The 17380-nt window shown below is 41.6% G+C and overlaps 1 protein-coding gene across 1 annotated transcript in view; it reads left to right on the top strand.

The window, feature by feature from the left end:
• The window catches only part of LOC127843606 (protein unc-13 homolog D-like), a 156571-nt gene that overhangs the window by 45613 nt on the left and 93578 nt on the right, over positions 1 to 17380 (top strand). Inside the window, exon 9 of the mRNA XM_052373295.1 lies at positions 15497 to 15598. Within this exon, the coding sequence (XP_052229255.1) occupies positions 15497 to 15598 (102 nt within the window). The remainder of the gene's footprint in view (positions 1 to 15496; positions 15599 to 17380) is intronic.

Raw genomic sequence — 17380 nt, 5'->3', positions numbered from 1 at the left:
TAATTGTAAGATATTAAAATCATTTGGCACATTTGTTCACCATCATTGGATGGTTTGTTGTGAAAAGAATTACGTTGATATCTCCAAGGTCAAGGTCACACTTACAGTTCAAAGGTCGAAAATGGCCATAAATGAGTTTGTCCGGGCCATAACTATGTTTTTCATTGTGAGAATTTAAAATCATTTGGCACATTTGCCAAGGACATCGACCAATGCCGGACCATTTGGCATCCGCCAAACGGTCATTATCAGGTTACAACACTGGTCATGATATGACCGGTATGTCAATGGAGACCTTGATCACTGACCTTTGGCTCTGCATTGATCGACGTCTGACTGGCCGGTCTGGTCACCGGTCCGGTCACCGGTCCGGTCATATGACCGGCCGGTCACCGGTCCGGTCATGTCACCGGTCCGGTCATTGATCATCGATCATGTCACCGGTCTGGTCATTGATTAATGGTCCGGTCACCGGTCATGTCATGTCACCGGGCCGGTCATTGATCACCGGTTTAGTCACCGGTCAACAGTCATCAGTTAGGCCTGAGACCGATAACACCAGTCACCGGTCAAGAAGAAGAACTCGGTCTTCATCATTGGATTATTTTTCTTCCTCCTATTCGTCGTCGAATGCATCGTCTTCATCAAGGAGTAGACATCGGACACGCTCTTCTTTGTCGAGCAGTTCTCATGGTCGCGGCTCTTGTAAGCGATTACGTCGTCACTCACGGAGACGGTACTCTAGAAGATCTCGGTCTCATCGCAGCCGTTCCACATCTCGACAGCGCAGCAGATCAAGATCTGGACATCGCAGGAAACGAGGACGTCGTCAACCTTCACGTAGACATCATCGGACTTCATTGAGCCCAACAGGATAGTTATTGAACATACATCTCCTTCATTGAGCAGTTCTCGGCGTTGATACGCTCGTAAGCGATCACGTCAACGCTCACATAGACAATATTGTAGGAGAAAATATTTTCAGCATAGCTGAACAATATTTCGGCATCGCAGTTATATGGGATGTTGCCACTACTCACGTAGGCGTTAATGAACCTACTGGTCATATCGACGTTCTTCATTTTATTCCTTTAGGAATATCATGTCTCCATTCCACGTGTGACGGTTTTTTTCTTATGGCATCCACACATGTTGCAGTCACCGAGCTGTATTTGTATACGAACACTAGTTCGTTTAACTTTCAGGCTTCGGGATTAGGTGTTCATTTCTCCACTGCGACTACAAGGACACTTTATGCCTATTAATACTGATAATCTACCGTTGTTTTCCGGTTAACATTATCAGATGACTTCCTGGATGGTCATATTCTTCTGCACCAGATATATCCATTCTGACGCAGTTATATTATACCGGTCTGATCACAGGACATCGGTCACCATTCATCGGTCATATCACCGATCACTGGTCACAATCAGAATAAGTAGTCGTTCATCATCAACGGATTAATTTTCCTCCTCTTCATTATCATCATCCGAATATTCTTCCTCCTCTTCTTCTTCATCGAATGAATCTTGGTCGTCTGCTTTAGTGATGTCTCATCGCCATCGGATTGTATTTTTGGCACGATCTTCTTTTCCTAGCAGTGCTGGACATTGTTATCAGACCAAATGGATTCCACCATTTTTCGGTCTTGAACTGGTTACGTCACCGGTCATATTATGACTGGTCCGTTCACCTGGCTACAGTTACCGGTCATTGACCGGTCCGGTTCTGTCACCAGTTACCAATCACCGGTATTCCACTGTGTTTTCATCTTTCAATTTTATAGTATCACGGGTATCGTCTACATTACCTAGTTGTATACCAATGGCTATGATTGTATTGAATGCTATTCTTTTATCGATTCAACAATCCACATGACATTTTGTGTTTTTCAATACTGATGTTCTACTGGAGACCGTTGGTTACCAAATCATCTCAGCTGACTTGGTCTATGGTTGATTTTCCTGACCAGCTATCCATTCTGGTGCTGGTTATGACCTACTATACTAGAAGATTATGAAATACCTATACCTGTTATTTCTACTTCTATCTCAACTGGCTACATGCAAACTACTGGTCGTGCAGATATATTGGCTGAAGCGGGCTCGGAGTCTAGCATTGAAGTCGAACAAAACTATTTGACCTCTATTAATTTATGTTCGAGACCCAAAGGATAAATTGTTTTAACCGCCTTTACCTGTGGGCTACAGACTTTGCAGTCAGTGTCACGGAACAGTTGGGACACATAAGTGACGCTTGCAGGATTAGCAAAACGACATTTCGTATCAACTTCTGCTTTTTTATTGCTCCTACGACAGTGCATATTTTCAAGCTACTGGAATCAACAAAAGTTCTGATACACATAATTGCCTATCAGATTGACCGCATGGCGGCTACAGTCTTGTAGATGGCTTGTGCGCTATTGAACTCAGATGTTAGATGCTAGGATCTGGAGGGACCTCATCTTAAAGTTCTTCTTCTATTACACTTCTGGCCATAACAGGCCGTCTTCCTATAACTGGTCGTATTCCTTTTGGAATTCATCCCGGTTAGGAATCTTGAGGTAAATGGATTAATCAAGTCAGAATTGAAGACTTCCAAGCATTCTACCGGCAAGGGTGGACCCCCTTAAGGTTACTCCTAGGGTTTCCAACTTTTTCTGCCATCACACCTCCGATTCCGTGGGTACCACTGTCAATCATATTTCCGTACTTCGCTAATCGATGACTTCAGGACCTGTATTCTGCAGGATTTTAAAGGCGCCTTTTATTGGTTCAAGAAGAGGCCATATACTGTAGATAGGTCATAAACTTATAAGTGTTAAACACTTTCGTATTCTACCAATTTTTCAAGTGTGTTGGGAGTGGGAAAGTTTGGCTTGCCATGATTTCTTTCCCCACCCATCCTTGACTAATGGTTCCAGCCACCGGTCGGTAATTACTGGTTCGGTCACCGGTCTTTCTGCTGAGACGTCTTTTTTTACGTCCGTTTCAGCTGTATTTTTAAGTTAATTGTATTAATCTCCGGATTATTCAATGACACAGATTTCCATCTGGTTGTCATTATTTACCACTATTCAGTGGTGTCTAGACTAGAAGATTTTCTTATCAAGAGTATAGTTTATTCTACCACAACCTTCCTTACATCTTATACAGATGTGAGCAGAGAAGGTTAGGGACGATCACATAGAACAACGTGTCTTGATTTTCTCAATTATGTGGTATCCTAATGAATATCACCTGCACATCTACATCTTGAAAAGCGAAAATTCTTTTTAGCTGTTTTTCAAATAGAACACATTTTCACGATTCCTTTGTGATGGTTTTAACTATCACACATCGGTCGTGGTTTACTTACAGACACGGAGATGATCATATTATAACTCCTTGTATCTGGAAATCAGGAACTTATTCGTTCTTTGCAAGAACAACAAATTTTCTTTATCGTCGTACTCATACAAGGTCGTCTCAACGCCCCGTTGGACGTTTTGTCTTGCAGTTCTTTCTGTCGAATTATTTTTCCGTTGGGTTCAATTAAATGTAATTGCGCATGCGTGGCAGTGATTTTGCAATGGAGTACAAAAATTGATGCATAGTATATCGAAGAACGTTGTTTATCATCTAACGCTAGTAATGAGCGTTATGCGATCGTAGATCGCAGTATTTACCGGTATGCTGAACAACGTCAATAATGCAGTTCACAGATATCGATCCAGCAGGGTGTGCGATTGTTATACATTCGTCCACTTGACATAAACTGGAATATCTTGCCTTCTTGGTGAGTTTTTGGAATAACTGAGTTTTTGCCATAATTTCATGCAATATACTTAATGAACCATGGAATTATGGTTCTACGACCTTTGAAGTTTCCTGTACAATTATTTTCAGAAAACTTCTTTACAGGTCAAATATCATATCTCAGAGAGACATATTTTTACTGATCCAAACATGTGCCACTACATGTCTGGCCATTATTTAGTAATCTCTACAAAAGAACGTTTTTCTGTTAGAGTTTCAATCCTTGTTACTTGTGCAAGGATAATTCCATCAGAACTGTATAAAGGTTCTATGGAAATTATTTTTTGACTGGGTATTCGAGAGCATAGTTATTACCTTAATCACTCTGCTAGATACATAGAGGTTTTTCTCATCTTTGTCTTGATGATAAGAAATTTGTTCTTTTCTTCATCAAAGGATAGAGATTATGCTTTCGTATACCTTGTTTTGTGTAAGTCATCACAACTCTGTGCTGTCTTACCTATTTTGGAACTGATCCAAGCTATGGAACGTGAACACTATGTTTTTTCGTTCCTTTACCTTCTTAAGCGGTTTTGGCTTGTGTTACATGTATTGGGATGCTTAATGAGCTTCCTATGAACCTTTTTAATCAGGCTTATTAACAGTTCCAATATAGTTTTAAGACGGTCTTTCTTCTTATTATGGCTTTTACCATACGGAGAAGTGAAATTCATGCTTTTTCTGTTGAATACGACCAATTCCAATTGGATCTAATGCCGTCTTCACTTTGTTGTGTCAGCCAGGATTCCTTGCTTAATATCAAGTCCTCTATGTCACCCCAGGAAACCCGATACCTTGCGGGTCGTGTACTACTATAAGGGACAGTGCTGTACATTTTGGCATGAACTTACATAGGGTAAGTAAATTAGAAAAATTTAATTTTTCAAAGTCTAATTTGAAACAACTGTGTATTAACATTGATAGCAAAGGTATTGATCTACATGTAGAAAAAATCCTGACAAATTATTTTAAAAAATGAGGGAAATGTGGCTCCCTGGAGTAGAAGATCGGGCAAAACGGACCATGGTCAGGCATTTAGGGGAGAAAAACTGCTTTAATATGCAAGCCACTACAATAATTAAAGGATTTATACAAACTTTCACATGTCTGCCATAATCTCTCAGCAGGGTTTCTCCAGAAAACTATTAATTGTGGAGAAATTTGCGTTTTTAATGACCATGTTGGGAAAACATTGATACCATCTGGGGAAGACCAGGAAACCATATGTGGGCAGTGACTTTATAATTCTTTTTCAGCCATTTTGTTGCAATTTCTTTGCTTTGTAGAGGCCTACAGTAAGTGTATGTGGGCACATATGCATTCAATTGTACTTTTAATGCCTTATATATTATCAATAGTGCCTTTTCAACATTCTTGAGTTTTATTTCTTTTTACCAACACTATTTTGGAAAATATAAAGAAAGACTTGACTGCTTTGTCGCATACATTAATTGGTTAGGTACATAAAAATGATGTCTTAATAAGAGTATATGGGTTTTTTATGTAAAATATTTATGTGGCGTGTTCTAAGACTTTTGGTGCTAATTCGGCAAGTGTCATAATGAGAAAAACTCATTTGAAATGAAGTTGCTAAACTTGCGCTTAATTTTGTTTAGATTGCCTTAAGTTTTCTGTGATTTTACTGTTAAGCGTATTTAAGTCACATTAAAAATGGCACAGACTGGCCTTGGAAAGAGTTGTCTATCAAACAAAATAATAGTTGATTTTACCTTTTAATTTCAATGAGCTGACTTGTTACTCCCCTTTTAACGAATTTGGCCATTGCTAGTTTATAGCCGCTAACAAGACTTCAACACATGACGTTGATACCGATTTTATACATTTAACCACACAAAGTACAGTTGATTAGAAGAATAACACTTACCTTGTTCACTGACAAGTTTAATCAATGTTATGAATTCTTGAAGGATATTTGTTGGAAAACTTTACAGATAAGTAATTAAATGATTAAACTTTTAGTCATTTGTTAAAACATAATTTTTTTGTTATTTTAAGTGTTTAAATTTTAACGTAATTCCCTATGTGTTCGATAACTGGTTCGTCCACCATAATGTCAATAATAACCGCAAGGGGAGTTAGACAGTATAGATACATGTAGATAGATAGATATCTGACCTTCTTGATAGATAGATATCTGACCTTCTTGAGAAGAAGTGTGATAAGTTATTAATACCACACCGCCAGAAAACACTTATCATGTTAGCTAAATGCATGTGATATATTAAGAGGATGAAATGGAACACTGTGCAAAAGCAACTTTTCCTGTCTTTCCCACTTGCAGATGTAATAATGCAAGTTGCCTACCAAAATGGGACGAATAAAAGCTCATATTACAGCTAGTTGCTGTAACAAATTTACAATCACAAGCAGTCTTTGATTTTTTGCAATGACAATGATAGATTTTAGAGTAACAATAGCTCTCATGTTGATATAATATGTTTGAATGTTGAAGACATTTTACCTATACTTACTTTACTACAGTATGCATTTTTAATAATTTATATTCCATTCCACCTGTGATCATAACAGTATGTGTTGCACAAAATTCATTGATGCATCTACATATGAGGTTTTTAGAACCCAGGAAGGGCCAATGTAATGGTTCTTTATCAGAGAACACAGTGACCTTTGACATAATGGCCAAATAGTAGTGTGATAATGTAAAACTCATTTAGGTCAGGTGTATCTACATAGGAAGTCTGAAGATTGCAGATGGAAGCATTTTTGTTCTGAAGACAACATTAAGGTTTTCTTTTAGAGGTTGAAGTGACATTGACATTTGACCTTGTGATCTTACACTGGATTTGACCAGTAAAACTCATGGAGGTGCATCAATATATGAATTTTGAAGGCTGTAGGTGAAAGCACTTCCATTATATAGTCTATGATAAAGTTTTCTATAAAAGATTTAAGTGACCTTGACCTATGACCTAGTGACCTAAAAGATGGTGGGGTGTATATATAAAGCTAATAAGGTTGCATCAACATATGAAGTTTTAATGTTGTATGTTCATTTGTTCAAAATTTATTTCATGAAAATAAATCGGGCGGACAAACGGACAAAAAATCGGGACGGATGTAACATACTGGGACAGGGACATTCGGGACAAATTGATTCCTATATAGCTATATAGCCCCCCAAACAGACTTTGTGGCGGTATAATAATGTGTGTGTGTGGGGGGGGGGGGCAACACTAGCATTGTGATAGCTTTTTTACATATCTAAAGTAGACATTGAATAACCACATTATATATAAGACAAATGATTCACGTTTCTGAAATGATGTTGGATGATAGCCAAATAATATCATTGAATGTATTAAAAAGCATTAAAAGTACATGTGTATGCATATGTGCCCAAATACACTTACTATAGGCCTCTACAAAGCAAAGAAATTGCATTAAAATGGCTAAAAATAAGGTTTTTTGTCACGAAAAAGAATTATAAAGTCACTTCCCACGTATGGTTTCCATGCCTTCCCCAGATGGTATCAATGATTTCCCAACATGGTCATTAAAAACGCAAATTTCTCCACAATTAATAGTTTTCTGGAGAAACCCTGCTGAGAGATTATGGCAGACATGTGAAAGTTTGTATAAATTTTTTAATAATGTTAGTGGCTTGCAAATTAAAGCAGTTTTTTTCCCCATAAATGCCTGAACATGGCCCGTTTTGCCCGATCTTCTACTTCAGGGAGCCACATTTCGCTCATTTTTTTAGAAAATTTGTCAGGATTTTTTCTACATGTAGGCCAATACCTTTGTTATCAATTTTAATACACAGTTGTTTCAAATTTGACTTTGAAAAAATATTTTTTTCCAATTTACTTACCCTTTGTAAGTTCATGCCAAAATGCACAGCACTGTCCCCTACGGTATTACATGACCCGTAAGGTATCGGGTTTCTTGGGGTGTATATGGCTTCAAAAATAAAAAATAATTCAAGTTTCCAAGTTTTTTTTCTTAAACTGGTAGTCATGAAAATAAGGATAAATTTCTATGGGCAATCGGGGCTTTGAAGTTCTATCTCAGCAGTGTTAGTCGGATGTCCATTTGAGGTTTTCAAAAGACACTCTTCATTTCCCTAAAAAAGGGGGGGAGATGTGTCTGCGGCTTCTATTTCTCGGGGTTAGACCTCGACTAAGGAAAGTTACTCTTATCTCTATCTAAGGATTCTTTCCTTTTTAGGATTTGACCGCACGAATCAATAGCTCTGTCTGTTTTGTGGGCATATATTAATCACACCCACTTTTTGACGTGCTCTAAGCTGTTTTCTGGAGGAATCCGACCACCTTTGTCATCTTTTTATTTTCGTTTTCTGAAGTGCCAACAATACAATTTGTATATGTTTGGGCTTGTTGTAGTTTAACTAACAGTAGTGTCTTCTTTACGACATAGACAAATTACTTTGTCTGAGAAGTCATAATTAAAACCGTTTTAACGAAGATTACTTGATAACCTTTGTTTAGGGTTTTGCTATCGTTAGCTGATAACCCTGTTTATGGGTTCTAATGTGTTGGGATTATGTAAACAAACCTTTCCACCGCAGCTGCAAAATCAGCATGAGATAGCAGGTCAGTATTTATGACATTCAAACAATTTTTTTTCAATAAAATTCATTTTAATCATTAAATACTTACCTGCTATTGGTAAGTCCCACTTCCCACCCCGCTATTGGATTAATATTTTTGTATATATATTGAAAGAATATTGAGGGTTGGTTACCGATTTTTGACTAGGTTGCATTGCACTATGTTTAACCTGGCCTGTATTACGGTATTGAGATGGTGGATTCCCAGTTGAAATTCCAGGATGAGTTAATTCCCCTTGGAAAGGAGAAGCATGAGATAGCAGGTAAGTATTTAATAATTAAAATGACTTATATTTTAAAAAAATTGTTTTAATTCAAAAGTGACAATAGACATTTATGTTAAGAATAGAAAAATATGTTAATATGAAAATATTGCATGTATGCCAGAATAATAATCTCATTTTAATAGCTTAATTACGTTACCTGATATCATATGCTATTTACTCCGATAGGATCGTAATTTATCCGGAATTTTTCGTCCGAGGAATCCCACACTTTTCAGAAACCGGTCTAGTAGGACAGAGCGGTCACATTAGTGCCGTGTAGCCGCACAACCAAAACGGGACATTACCCAGAATCCACTCTTATTCCGGATGGCGATATACAAAGGCCGACATTTTGTTATAAACTTAATTGTTGCTTCTGTTTCGCTGGATTCTTCTGTTTAACAGAATAGAGAAGTTTTTGTATTTAGTTAAAACATTCTCCGTATATATATCCGTGTATTTCTGTATCGTTTTGTGTATTTGTTTGTTTGTTCAAGGCAAAGTATGCCTCAAACACGTGGCTCATGTGGACACACAAAGGCAGCATGGGACAACCATGGTAGCTGCCTGTCGTGTGCAAGATGTACCCAGGATAACTGCTGCCCTTTCTGTGAGCATTGGTCTGCAGATACCTGGGCCATTAAGCGTCGACCCTTCAAGAGTCGTGGACGCAACAAGAATAGTTCAGATCAAAGTAGGGAAAGTTCCGTGTGTCGGGACTTTTCACCACACGATCTTGACCATACTCCACCAGTAGCTGCCAGGCATCGGTCCCTACCCCGTGACGAAACCGGACAAAATTTGCCCGGTCCGTTCATCGGGAATGACCAGTTGAATGACTCGGCATCAGATCAACGTAGGAAAAGTTCCATGTGTCGGGACTTTTCACCACACGATCTTGACCATATGCCACCAGTAGCTGCCAGGCATCGGTCCCTACCCCGTGACCACACCGGACAAAATTTGCCCGGTCCGTTCATCGGGAATGACCAGTTGACTGGTCCGGAGACTTCACCGGTCACCGGTCAACATTGACCGGTCCGGTCACCGGTCATGCTATGACCGGTCAACCAGTCACCGGTCAACGGTCACTGATCGGTCCGGTCACCGGTCATGCTATGACCGGTCCGGTCACCGGTTAACCGGTCACCGGTCATTGACCGGTCCGGTCACTGGTCATGCTGTGACCGGTCCGGTCACCGGTCATTGACCGGTCTGGTCACCGGTCATGTAATGACCGATCCGGTCAACGGGTTTCAGTCTGTGTCACAGACCGTTCCGGTCACCGTAGATGTTGACACTACCTTGTCAGTACTCCACAAAGGTAGACGCAGCCGCGTTTCTACTGTGAGTCACAGACGTAAACGTGTAGTGTCTGATGTTTCCGACTACTCCTCCACCTCGGGCTCGTCGTCGTATGACTCATCGTCTACTTCAAATAGCCCTCATCATTACCGGAGGGGACGTCGTTCACGCTCACCAAGTGTTTCTCGGCGTAGATTGCCTCGTAAAGAGCGATCACGCCAGCGCTCGGGGAGACGTTCGATCAGGAAACATCATTCCCAGCGCCGCCAAACAGTGTCTCGGCGTCGCAGGGATAAGGGACATAGACCTTCCTCTATTAGGCGCTCTCGGACTCCTAGGTCCCCTAGTCGATCCTTCTCTGAGGAATCTATTGACACCCTTCCACGTGTGTCGGCCTCTATTTTGGCCTCAACACACACTTCAGCCGTTCCTACAACCACTGAGCATAATTTGTATTCAAACACTAGTTTGCATACATATCAGGCTCAAGGTACAGGGGTTAATCTAACCACTTCGGCTGCATTTTCAGCCCCACGGGTCTCTTCCACATTGCATAGAAGTATACCCCGGGCTGCCGCTACACCATCAAATCCCAATACTTTGTGGATCCAACAGTCGCCGGGAATCTTTGTCCCTTTTTCAACTGATCCTTTACCAGCGACCTCTGGTATTCAAAGTGAGTCTGCTGACTTGATCTCTGAGAGACCTAACTCACCAGCTATATCTTTGATGGTGCCGGAAAACGATTCTCTCATGATAGAAGCGAATGAATCTATTATTCCTTCTCCTATATCCACCGGTTTCAATCAATCCAATGCTCCCGCAGATGGTTCGATTGAGGCGGGTTCGGAGTCTAATGAGGCCGAACTTTATTATTTGGCCTCCATCAATCAGGTATACCAACTTATGTTCAATACCTTAGATGAGGACTTCTGCCCCCGCCCTTCCTTGTCTCTCACAGGATCTACAGTTACCGTTACAGAACAGGTAGCAATGCAGACGAGAGCCCGGCAGGATAAGTAAGGCTACTTCCCGAGTGGATCTACGCCTTCCTATTGGCTCTTCCACAATGGCTGTTTTCCAGTCACTTGAACCAGCCAATAAGCCTTCGCCATCTCCATGGAAAGCCCCTAAGGAGCTGACGGAGCCTAAACAGATGGACAGCGGGAAAAGTTATAAGGCCCGGTACCCGACCCTGCTACCGGTTTGGACCTTTCCAAACTTCCGGTTCCTGATGCTGACATTAGTAAGCTGTCACTTACAATGCCTTCATCATCTACCCATACATCAGTCCCTCTTTCCCTGTTGGAAAATTGGGAGCTGAGAGAATGCCGTTCCATAGGTCTGGCTAACCAGCTAGATCTCATGGCAGCCACAGCCTTAGACTTGGTTTGGGAGCTCTCTGATTCAATCCCAGAGGAGCTCCGGGCCTTGTTGATACATCTTTCACGTACTATGCAGTGTTTATCTCACAATGCTGCGTCTTCTATGTCTGAGATGTTAAGGCTTCGGAGAGACCTCATCCCCTCTTCCTTGCCCAATAATTTCCTTTTGGAAACAGGCGTAAACTCCCTTCGAACTGCTCCACTAACAGCAGAGTCTCTTTTCGGAGGGAGGATACATTCGGCACTTACTGCTGATCGTGAAGATCAGATACATGCCTCCTTAGCTAGGAGCAACTCTGGCCAGCGCTCTGTGGTTTTTAAGCGCCCTGCTTCTAAGCCCCCAGGAGCCCCACCGGCCAAGAACGCTAAAAGGGACAGTTTCCCTACTAAGCGTCCGTCTGCTCCACGTCAGCCCACAAATAGGCCTCCTTTTCAGAACAGAACAACTTCCTATCGGAAGCCTTCTGTAAAACAAAATTGGAGTAAGGGCAAACCCAATGCGGACAAGAAGTCATTTAATCCTTCTTCCGGCAAGGGTGGACCTCCTAAAGGTCAGCCCTAGGTCATACCCCTTTCTACCGCCACAACCTCTGATGCCGGAGGTACCAGTCGGGGCCAGACTTATGCACTTCGCAAATTGATGGCTCCAAATAACTTCGGACACGTGGGTTCATTCTCTTGTCACACAAGGCCTCACTTTTCAATTCGAAAAAAGGCCCCCACTCTCTCGCGTCCCAATAGATCTGGTATCTCCGCATCCACAACTTCCAGACTCCATTCTCGGACTCCTGGAAAAACAGGCGGTAGAAAGGGTTCACGACCCTTGTTCTCCAGGATTTTACAGTCGCCTTTTCCTTGTTCAAAAGAAAAGTGGCTCCTGGAGACCAGTCATAGACTTAAAAGTGTTCAACACGTTTCTAGTCAAACCTACTTTCAAGATGGAGACTCCTGCCTTCATTCGGCGCTCCATCAAACCCATGCAATGGGGGGTTTCCTTGGACCTGGAAGATGCATACTTCCATGTGCCTATCCATCCCAACTACCGGAAGTACCTGCGCTTCTCCTTTGAGGCCAGGTCTACCAGTTTCGGGCGATGCCCTTCGGATTGGCCACGGCTCCACGAGTTTTCACCAAACTCATGGCCGCAGTGAGCGCACACCTCCGATTACACGGGGTTCAACTGCTTCAGTATTTCGACGATTGGCTCTTACACCAGCTTGATCGTCAACTGCTTCTGCTACACCTAGAGTTCTCTTGGAAGGAGCTCCTCTCTTTAGGACTCCTTCTCAATGTAGCCAAGTCAGACCTCATTCCCTCTCAGGATTTCATATTCGTGGGAATGAATTTTCTGACCCACATCAATCGGGTCAGGGTCTCACCGCAACGTATATCAGACCTCCTTTGGAAGGTCAGACGGGTGCTGTCCCAATCTCATATCACAGCTCAAGATTTCCTTTCACTCAACGGTATCCTGAGCTCTGTAGCAGACTTCGTGCAGTTGGGACGTCTCTTCCTACGTCCTCTTCAGCACTATCTCTCAGCTCGATGGAAATGGTCTCCAGACAATCTGCTAACACAGATTCCCATTCTTCCGTCCTTAGTCCCCCACCTTCTATGGTGGCTAGACGAGGAGACCCTGTTGGCAGGAGTACCGCTTCTTCCCCCCCGCAACCGTCTTTACATCTCATAACGGATGCGAGCATGGAAGGTTGGGGCGCTCACCTGGAACCCCGCAGCCTGACATTATCAGATTGGTCTCAGGAGTCTCTCCTGCACGAAATGCGAGCAGTCTTTCTAGCTGTTTCTCAATTCCAATCACATCTTCGGGACTCCTGTGTGATGGTATCGACAGACAACACATCAGTCGTGGCTTACATCCAGAAACAGGGCGGGACACACTCTCACTCTCTGTATCTGGAAACAATGAAATTACTTGTTCTTTGCAAGAGCCTAAACGTCTCTCTCTTGTCCAAACACATACCAGGTCGTCTCAACGCCCTGGCGGACGGTTTGTCTCGCAAACACCAGTTACTTCCATCGGAGTGGACACTTCATCAGGAAGTGGCCAATCAGATATTCCTTACATTCGGTTATCCACTGGTCGACCTGTTTGCGACCAGAGACAACCACAGACTTCCTCTGTATGCGAGTCCAGTGTACGAACCAGCAGCGTGGGCGGTAGACGCGCTTTCGTTCGATTGGGATCAACTGGACGCTTACGCTTATCCCCCACCCATTCTAATTCCCCAAATCTTAGGGAAAATCAGGGTGAGCTCTTGCCGGATCCTCCTGATAGCCCCTTGGTGGCCCAGGAGATCCTGGTTCAACGACCTTCTCGGTCTCCTGTGAGAATTTCCCAGGGAACTCCCGCACAGGTCAGATCTCCTATCTCAGAGAGGCAGACTTCACATGGATCCAGACATGTTCCACTTACACGTCTGGCCGTGATCAGGCAATCCCTGCAGAAGAAACGCTTTTCTGTCAGGGCTTCAACGCTCGTTGCCTCTGCAAGGAGAAAGTCCACCAGAGCAGTCTATGATGCTCGCTGGAAACTCTTCTCTAATTGGTGTGTTCGAGGGAAAATTGATCCCCTCAATCCCTCTGCTAGACGCATAGCGGATTTTCTAATCTATCTCTTTGATGATAAGAAACTTTCTCTTAGCTCCATCAAAGGATACAGATCTGTGCTTTCGCATACCTTGGCTTTTCGTAAGTCATCACAAGTCTGTGCTGACCCAGCCATTTCGGAACTGATCCGAGCCATGGAACTTAAACGTCCCGTGTCTCGTTCTCTTACCCCCAAATGGGATTTGGCTTGTGTTCTTGGATCGCTTATTAAAGCTCCCTATGAACCCCTTAATCAGGCTTCTTTACAGTTCCTAACCAGGAAGACCGTTTTCCTTCTTACCATGGCTTCATCCAAATGTAGAAGTGAAATTCATGCTCTTTCTATCGAAGAAAGCCATCTTCGTTTTGATTCCTCCGATGGCTCTGTCACCTTGTTGTGTCAGCCAGGATTCCTTGCTAAAAATCAACTCCCCTCTATGGCTTCTAAACCCTTCAAGGTCCCAAGTCTTTCTAGAACTTGTGGTAATGAAGATGAAGATAGACTCCTCTGCCCTGTCAGGTCTTTGAAGTTCTATCTTAGTAAAGTTAAGTCTATTCGAGGTTCTCGTAAGAGACTCTTCATTCCCTTAAAATGGGGGGGCGATGTGTCTGCGGCTTCTATTTCCCGTTGGGTAGCCTCGACTATAAAAAGGGCCTACTCTTCTCTTTCTTCAAGGGATTCATCCCTTTTTAAGATTAGACCGCATGAATTACGAGCAATGTCGGCTTCGTGGGCATATATTAATCATACCCCACTCTCTGACGTGCTTCAAGCTGCTTTCTGGAGGAATCAGACTACTTTTTCATCTTTTTATCTTCGTTCTCTGGAGTGCCAACAGGACAACTTGTATTTGTTGGGCCCTCTTGTGGTTGGACAAACGGTAGTATCTTCTACTGCATAGGTATATTACGCTTATCCGTGAATTAAGTTAATACCGTAATAACGAAGATTAGCTGAGAACCCGAGATATGGGTTCCGCTGTGATGGGGAGATTTTCGCGAACCTTCCCGCCTCAGCTGCAAATTCAGCATATGATATCAGGTAACGTTATTAAGCTATTAAAACAAATTTTTCTAGTAAAATTCATTTTAATTAGTAATTACTTACCTGATATCGGTAAGTCCCACCTCCCACCCCGCTCTTCGTCTAATATTTCATATTTTTTTATTGGAATAAGAGTGGATACTGGGTAATGTCCCGTTTTGGTTGTGCGGCTACACGGCACTAATGTGACCGCTCTGTCCTACTAGACGGGTTTCTGAAAAGTGTGGGATTCCTCGGACGAAAAATTCCGGATAAATTACGATCCTATCGGAGTAAATAGCATATGATATCAGGTAAGTAATTACTAATTAAAATGAATTTTACTAGAAAAATTTGTTTTAACTTTGAATCTTTCATACTTTGACGGTTTTTATTTTACAAAATACATAACCAAATGCATCATTATAGTCATTTTAATGTGAATTATAAGAAAGCATACAATGAAGGCTTCCACATGATTCCCTTGCCTTTTTCAGCAAGAGCTAGACGAGCGGTACCAGTACTCCAATGATGACTTCTACCGCGCCTACAGGCAGTTTCTTCAGCACACATACAAGATATGCAGAAAGAATCCATCAGTAATGTTATACTGAGTTTGCATTATAATATGTTATTGTTTATTATGTATGAGACAATTAGTGAAAGTAGGTTGATTTCTCAGCGTTACTGTAAACAATCATAAGACCCCTTCTCCCTACCTTAAAGGTCAAGGTCACTCTTATTGGTCGAATTTTGCCATTAAAGAGCCTGAAATTCCTGTCTAAGCTATACATTTGCAATAAATTGATTTTTTTTTTAGCTCCACTGGCCAGAGGCCAGCGGGGCTTATGTCATGGCCCTGTGTCCGTCGTGCGTGCGTCCGTGCGTTAACTTTTTTTAAAAACATTTTATTCTCCTAAACTACTGGTCCAATTCTGATGAAATTTCTCAGGAATGTTCCTGGGGTGAACCTCTTTCAAATTTTAACAAATTATGCCCCTGAGGTCAAATTTGACCCTGCACCGGGGGTCACAAAATTGAAAATTTGCTTATATAAGGCCAATTTTGTGAAAACTTTCAAAATCGTCTCCTCAATAACCATTAGGCCTAGGGCTATCAAATTTGGTATGTAGAGACATCTAATAGTCCTCTACCACATTTGTTCAAATTATGCCCCTGGGGTCAAATTTGACCCTGCCCGGGGGTCACAAAATTGAACATATGCTTATAGAGGGTCTATTTTGTGCAAACTTTCAAAATCTTTACGTCCATAACCATTGGACCTAGGGCTACCAAATTTGGTATGTAGTGGCATCTTATAGTCCTCTACCAAGTTTGTTCAAATTATGCCTATGGGGTCAAGTTTGACCCTGCCCCAGGGGTCACAAAATTGAACATATGCTTATATAAGGCCTTTTTTGTGAAAACTTAAAAAATTCTCTTGTCCATAACCATATGGCATAGGGCTACCAAATTTGGTATGTAGTGACATGTAATAGTTCTCTACTTAGTTTGTTCAAATTATGCCCCTGGGGTCAAATTTGACCCTACCTCGGGGGTCACAAAAATGAACATATGCTTAAATAAGGCCATTTTTGTGCAAACTTTAAAAATCTTCTTGTTCATAATTATAGAGCCTAGGGCTACTAAATTTGGTATGTAGTGACATCTAATAGTTCAAATTATTCACCTGGGTTTGAATTTGACCCTGCCCCGGGGGTCACAAAACTGAACATATGACGTTTACCAGGGGAGATTACTGCGGCCGTGTGGCTGTGACCAACAACATCTTGTAAACATGAGATAAAACCCTGTCATTAAGTGCCATTTTAGATCAGATGGTGACTGCTTACTAGTGCTGCAACAATACGCCAAAAACCGTATTGCAATATATTGTTAGTTCAAAAACCCGTATTGCAATATATCGCAATATATTGCTAACTTGTACCAAAATTATAACTTTCTAATTACCCGATAATCCCGTATATTCCAGTTTTAAAGCAAATTCTGGTAAATATTTACTATAAATGTGCTCAAGAATAACAAGAAACACAAACATTTGCAAATTTTCTTAAGTATCAAATACATTTTGGCATTTGTTACTATTTAAAGATGTGATGAAATAACGTCCAACCGGGACGTTTTTTTCCACTGAACACGCGTAATTCACCTGACGTGATGTTCCCATTTTTATACAACACAAAATACACCCATACTTTTCATGCGACGTTTTACATGTCTGTATAATTTTCGCGCGCTTTTTATTGAGACAAAGAATAAAGCACTTTTTATTTGACGCTAGAATTTTTTATTGTTGCATTAGCATTAAAATTTGGAAGCGTATTTCCGAAATTCGGATTACAAATTTAATAATGCTCAAT

Source organism: Dreissena polymorpha, chromosome 1, assembly GCF_020536995.1.
Source record: "Dreissena polymorpha isolate Duluth1 chromosome 1, UMN_Dpol_1.0, whole genome shotgun sequence".
Lineage (NCBI taxonomy): Eukaryota > Metazoa > Mollusca > Bivalvia > Myida > Dreissenidae > Dreissena > Dreissena polymorpha.
The sequence above is the reverse complement of the archived record's forward strand: the minus strand, read 5'-3'. Positions and strand labels throughout refer to the sequence as shown.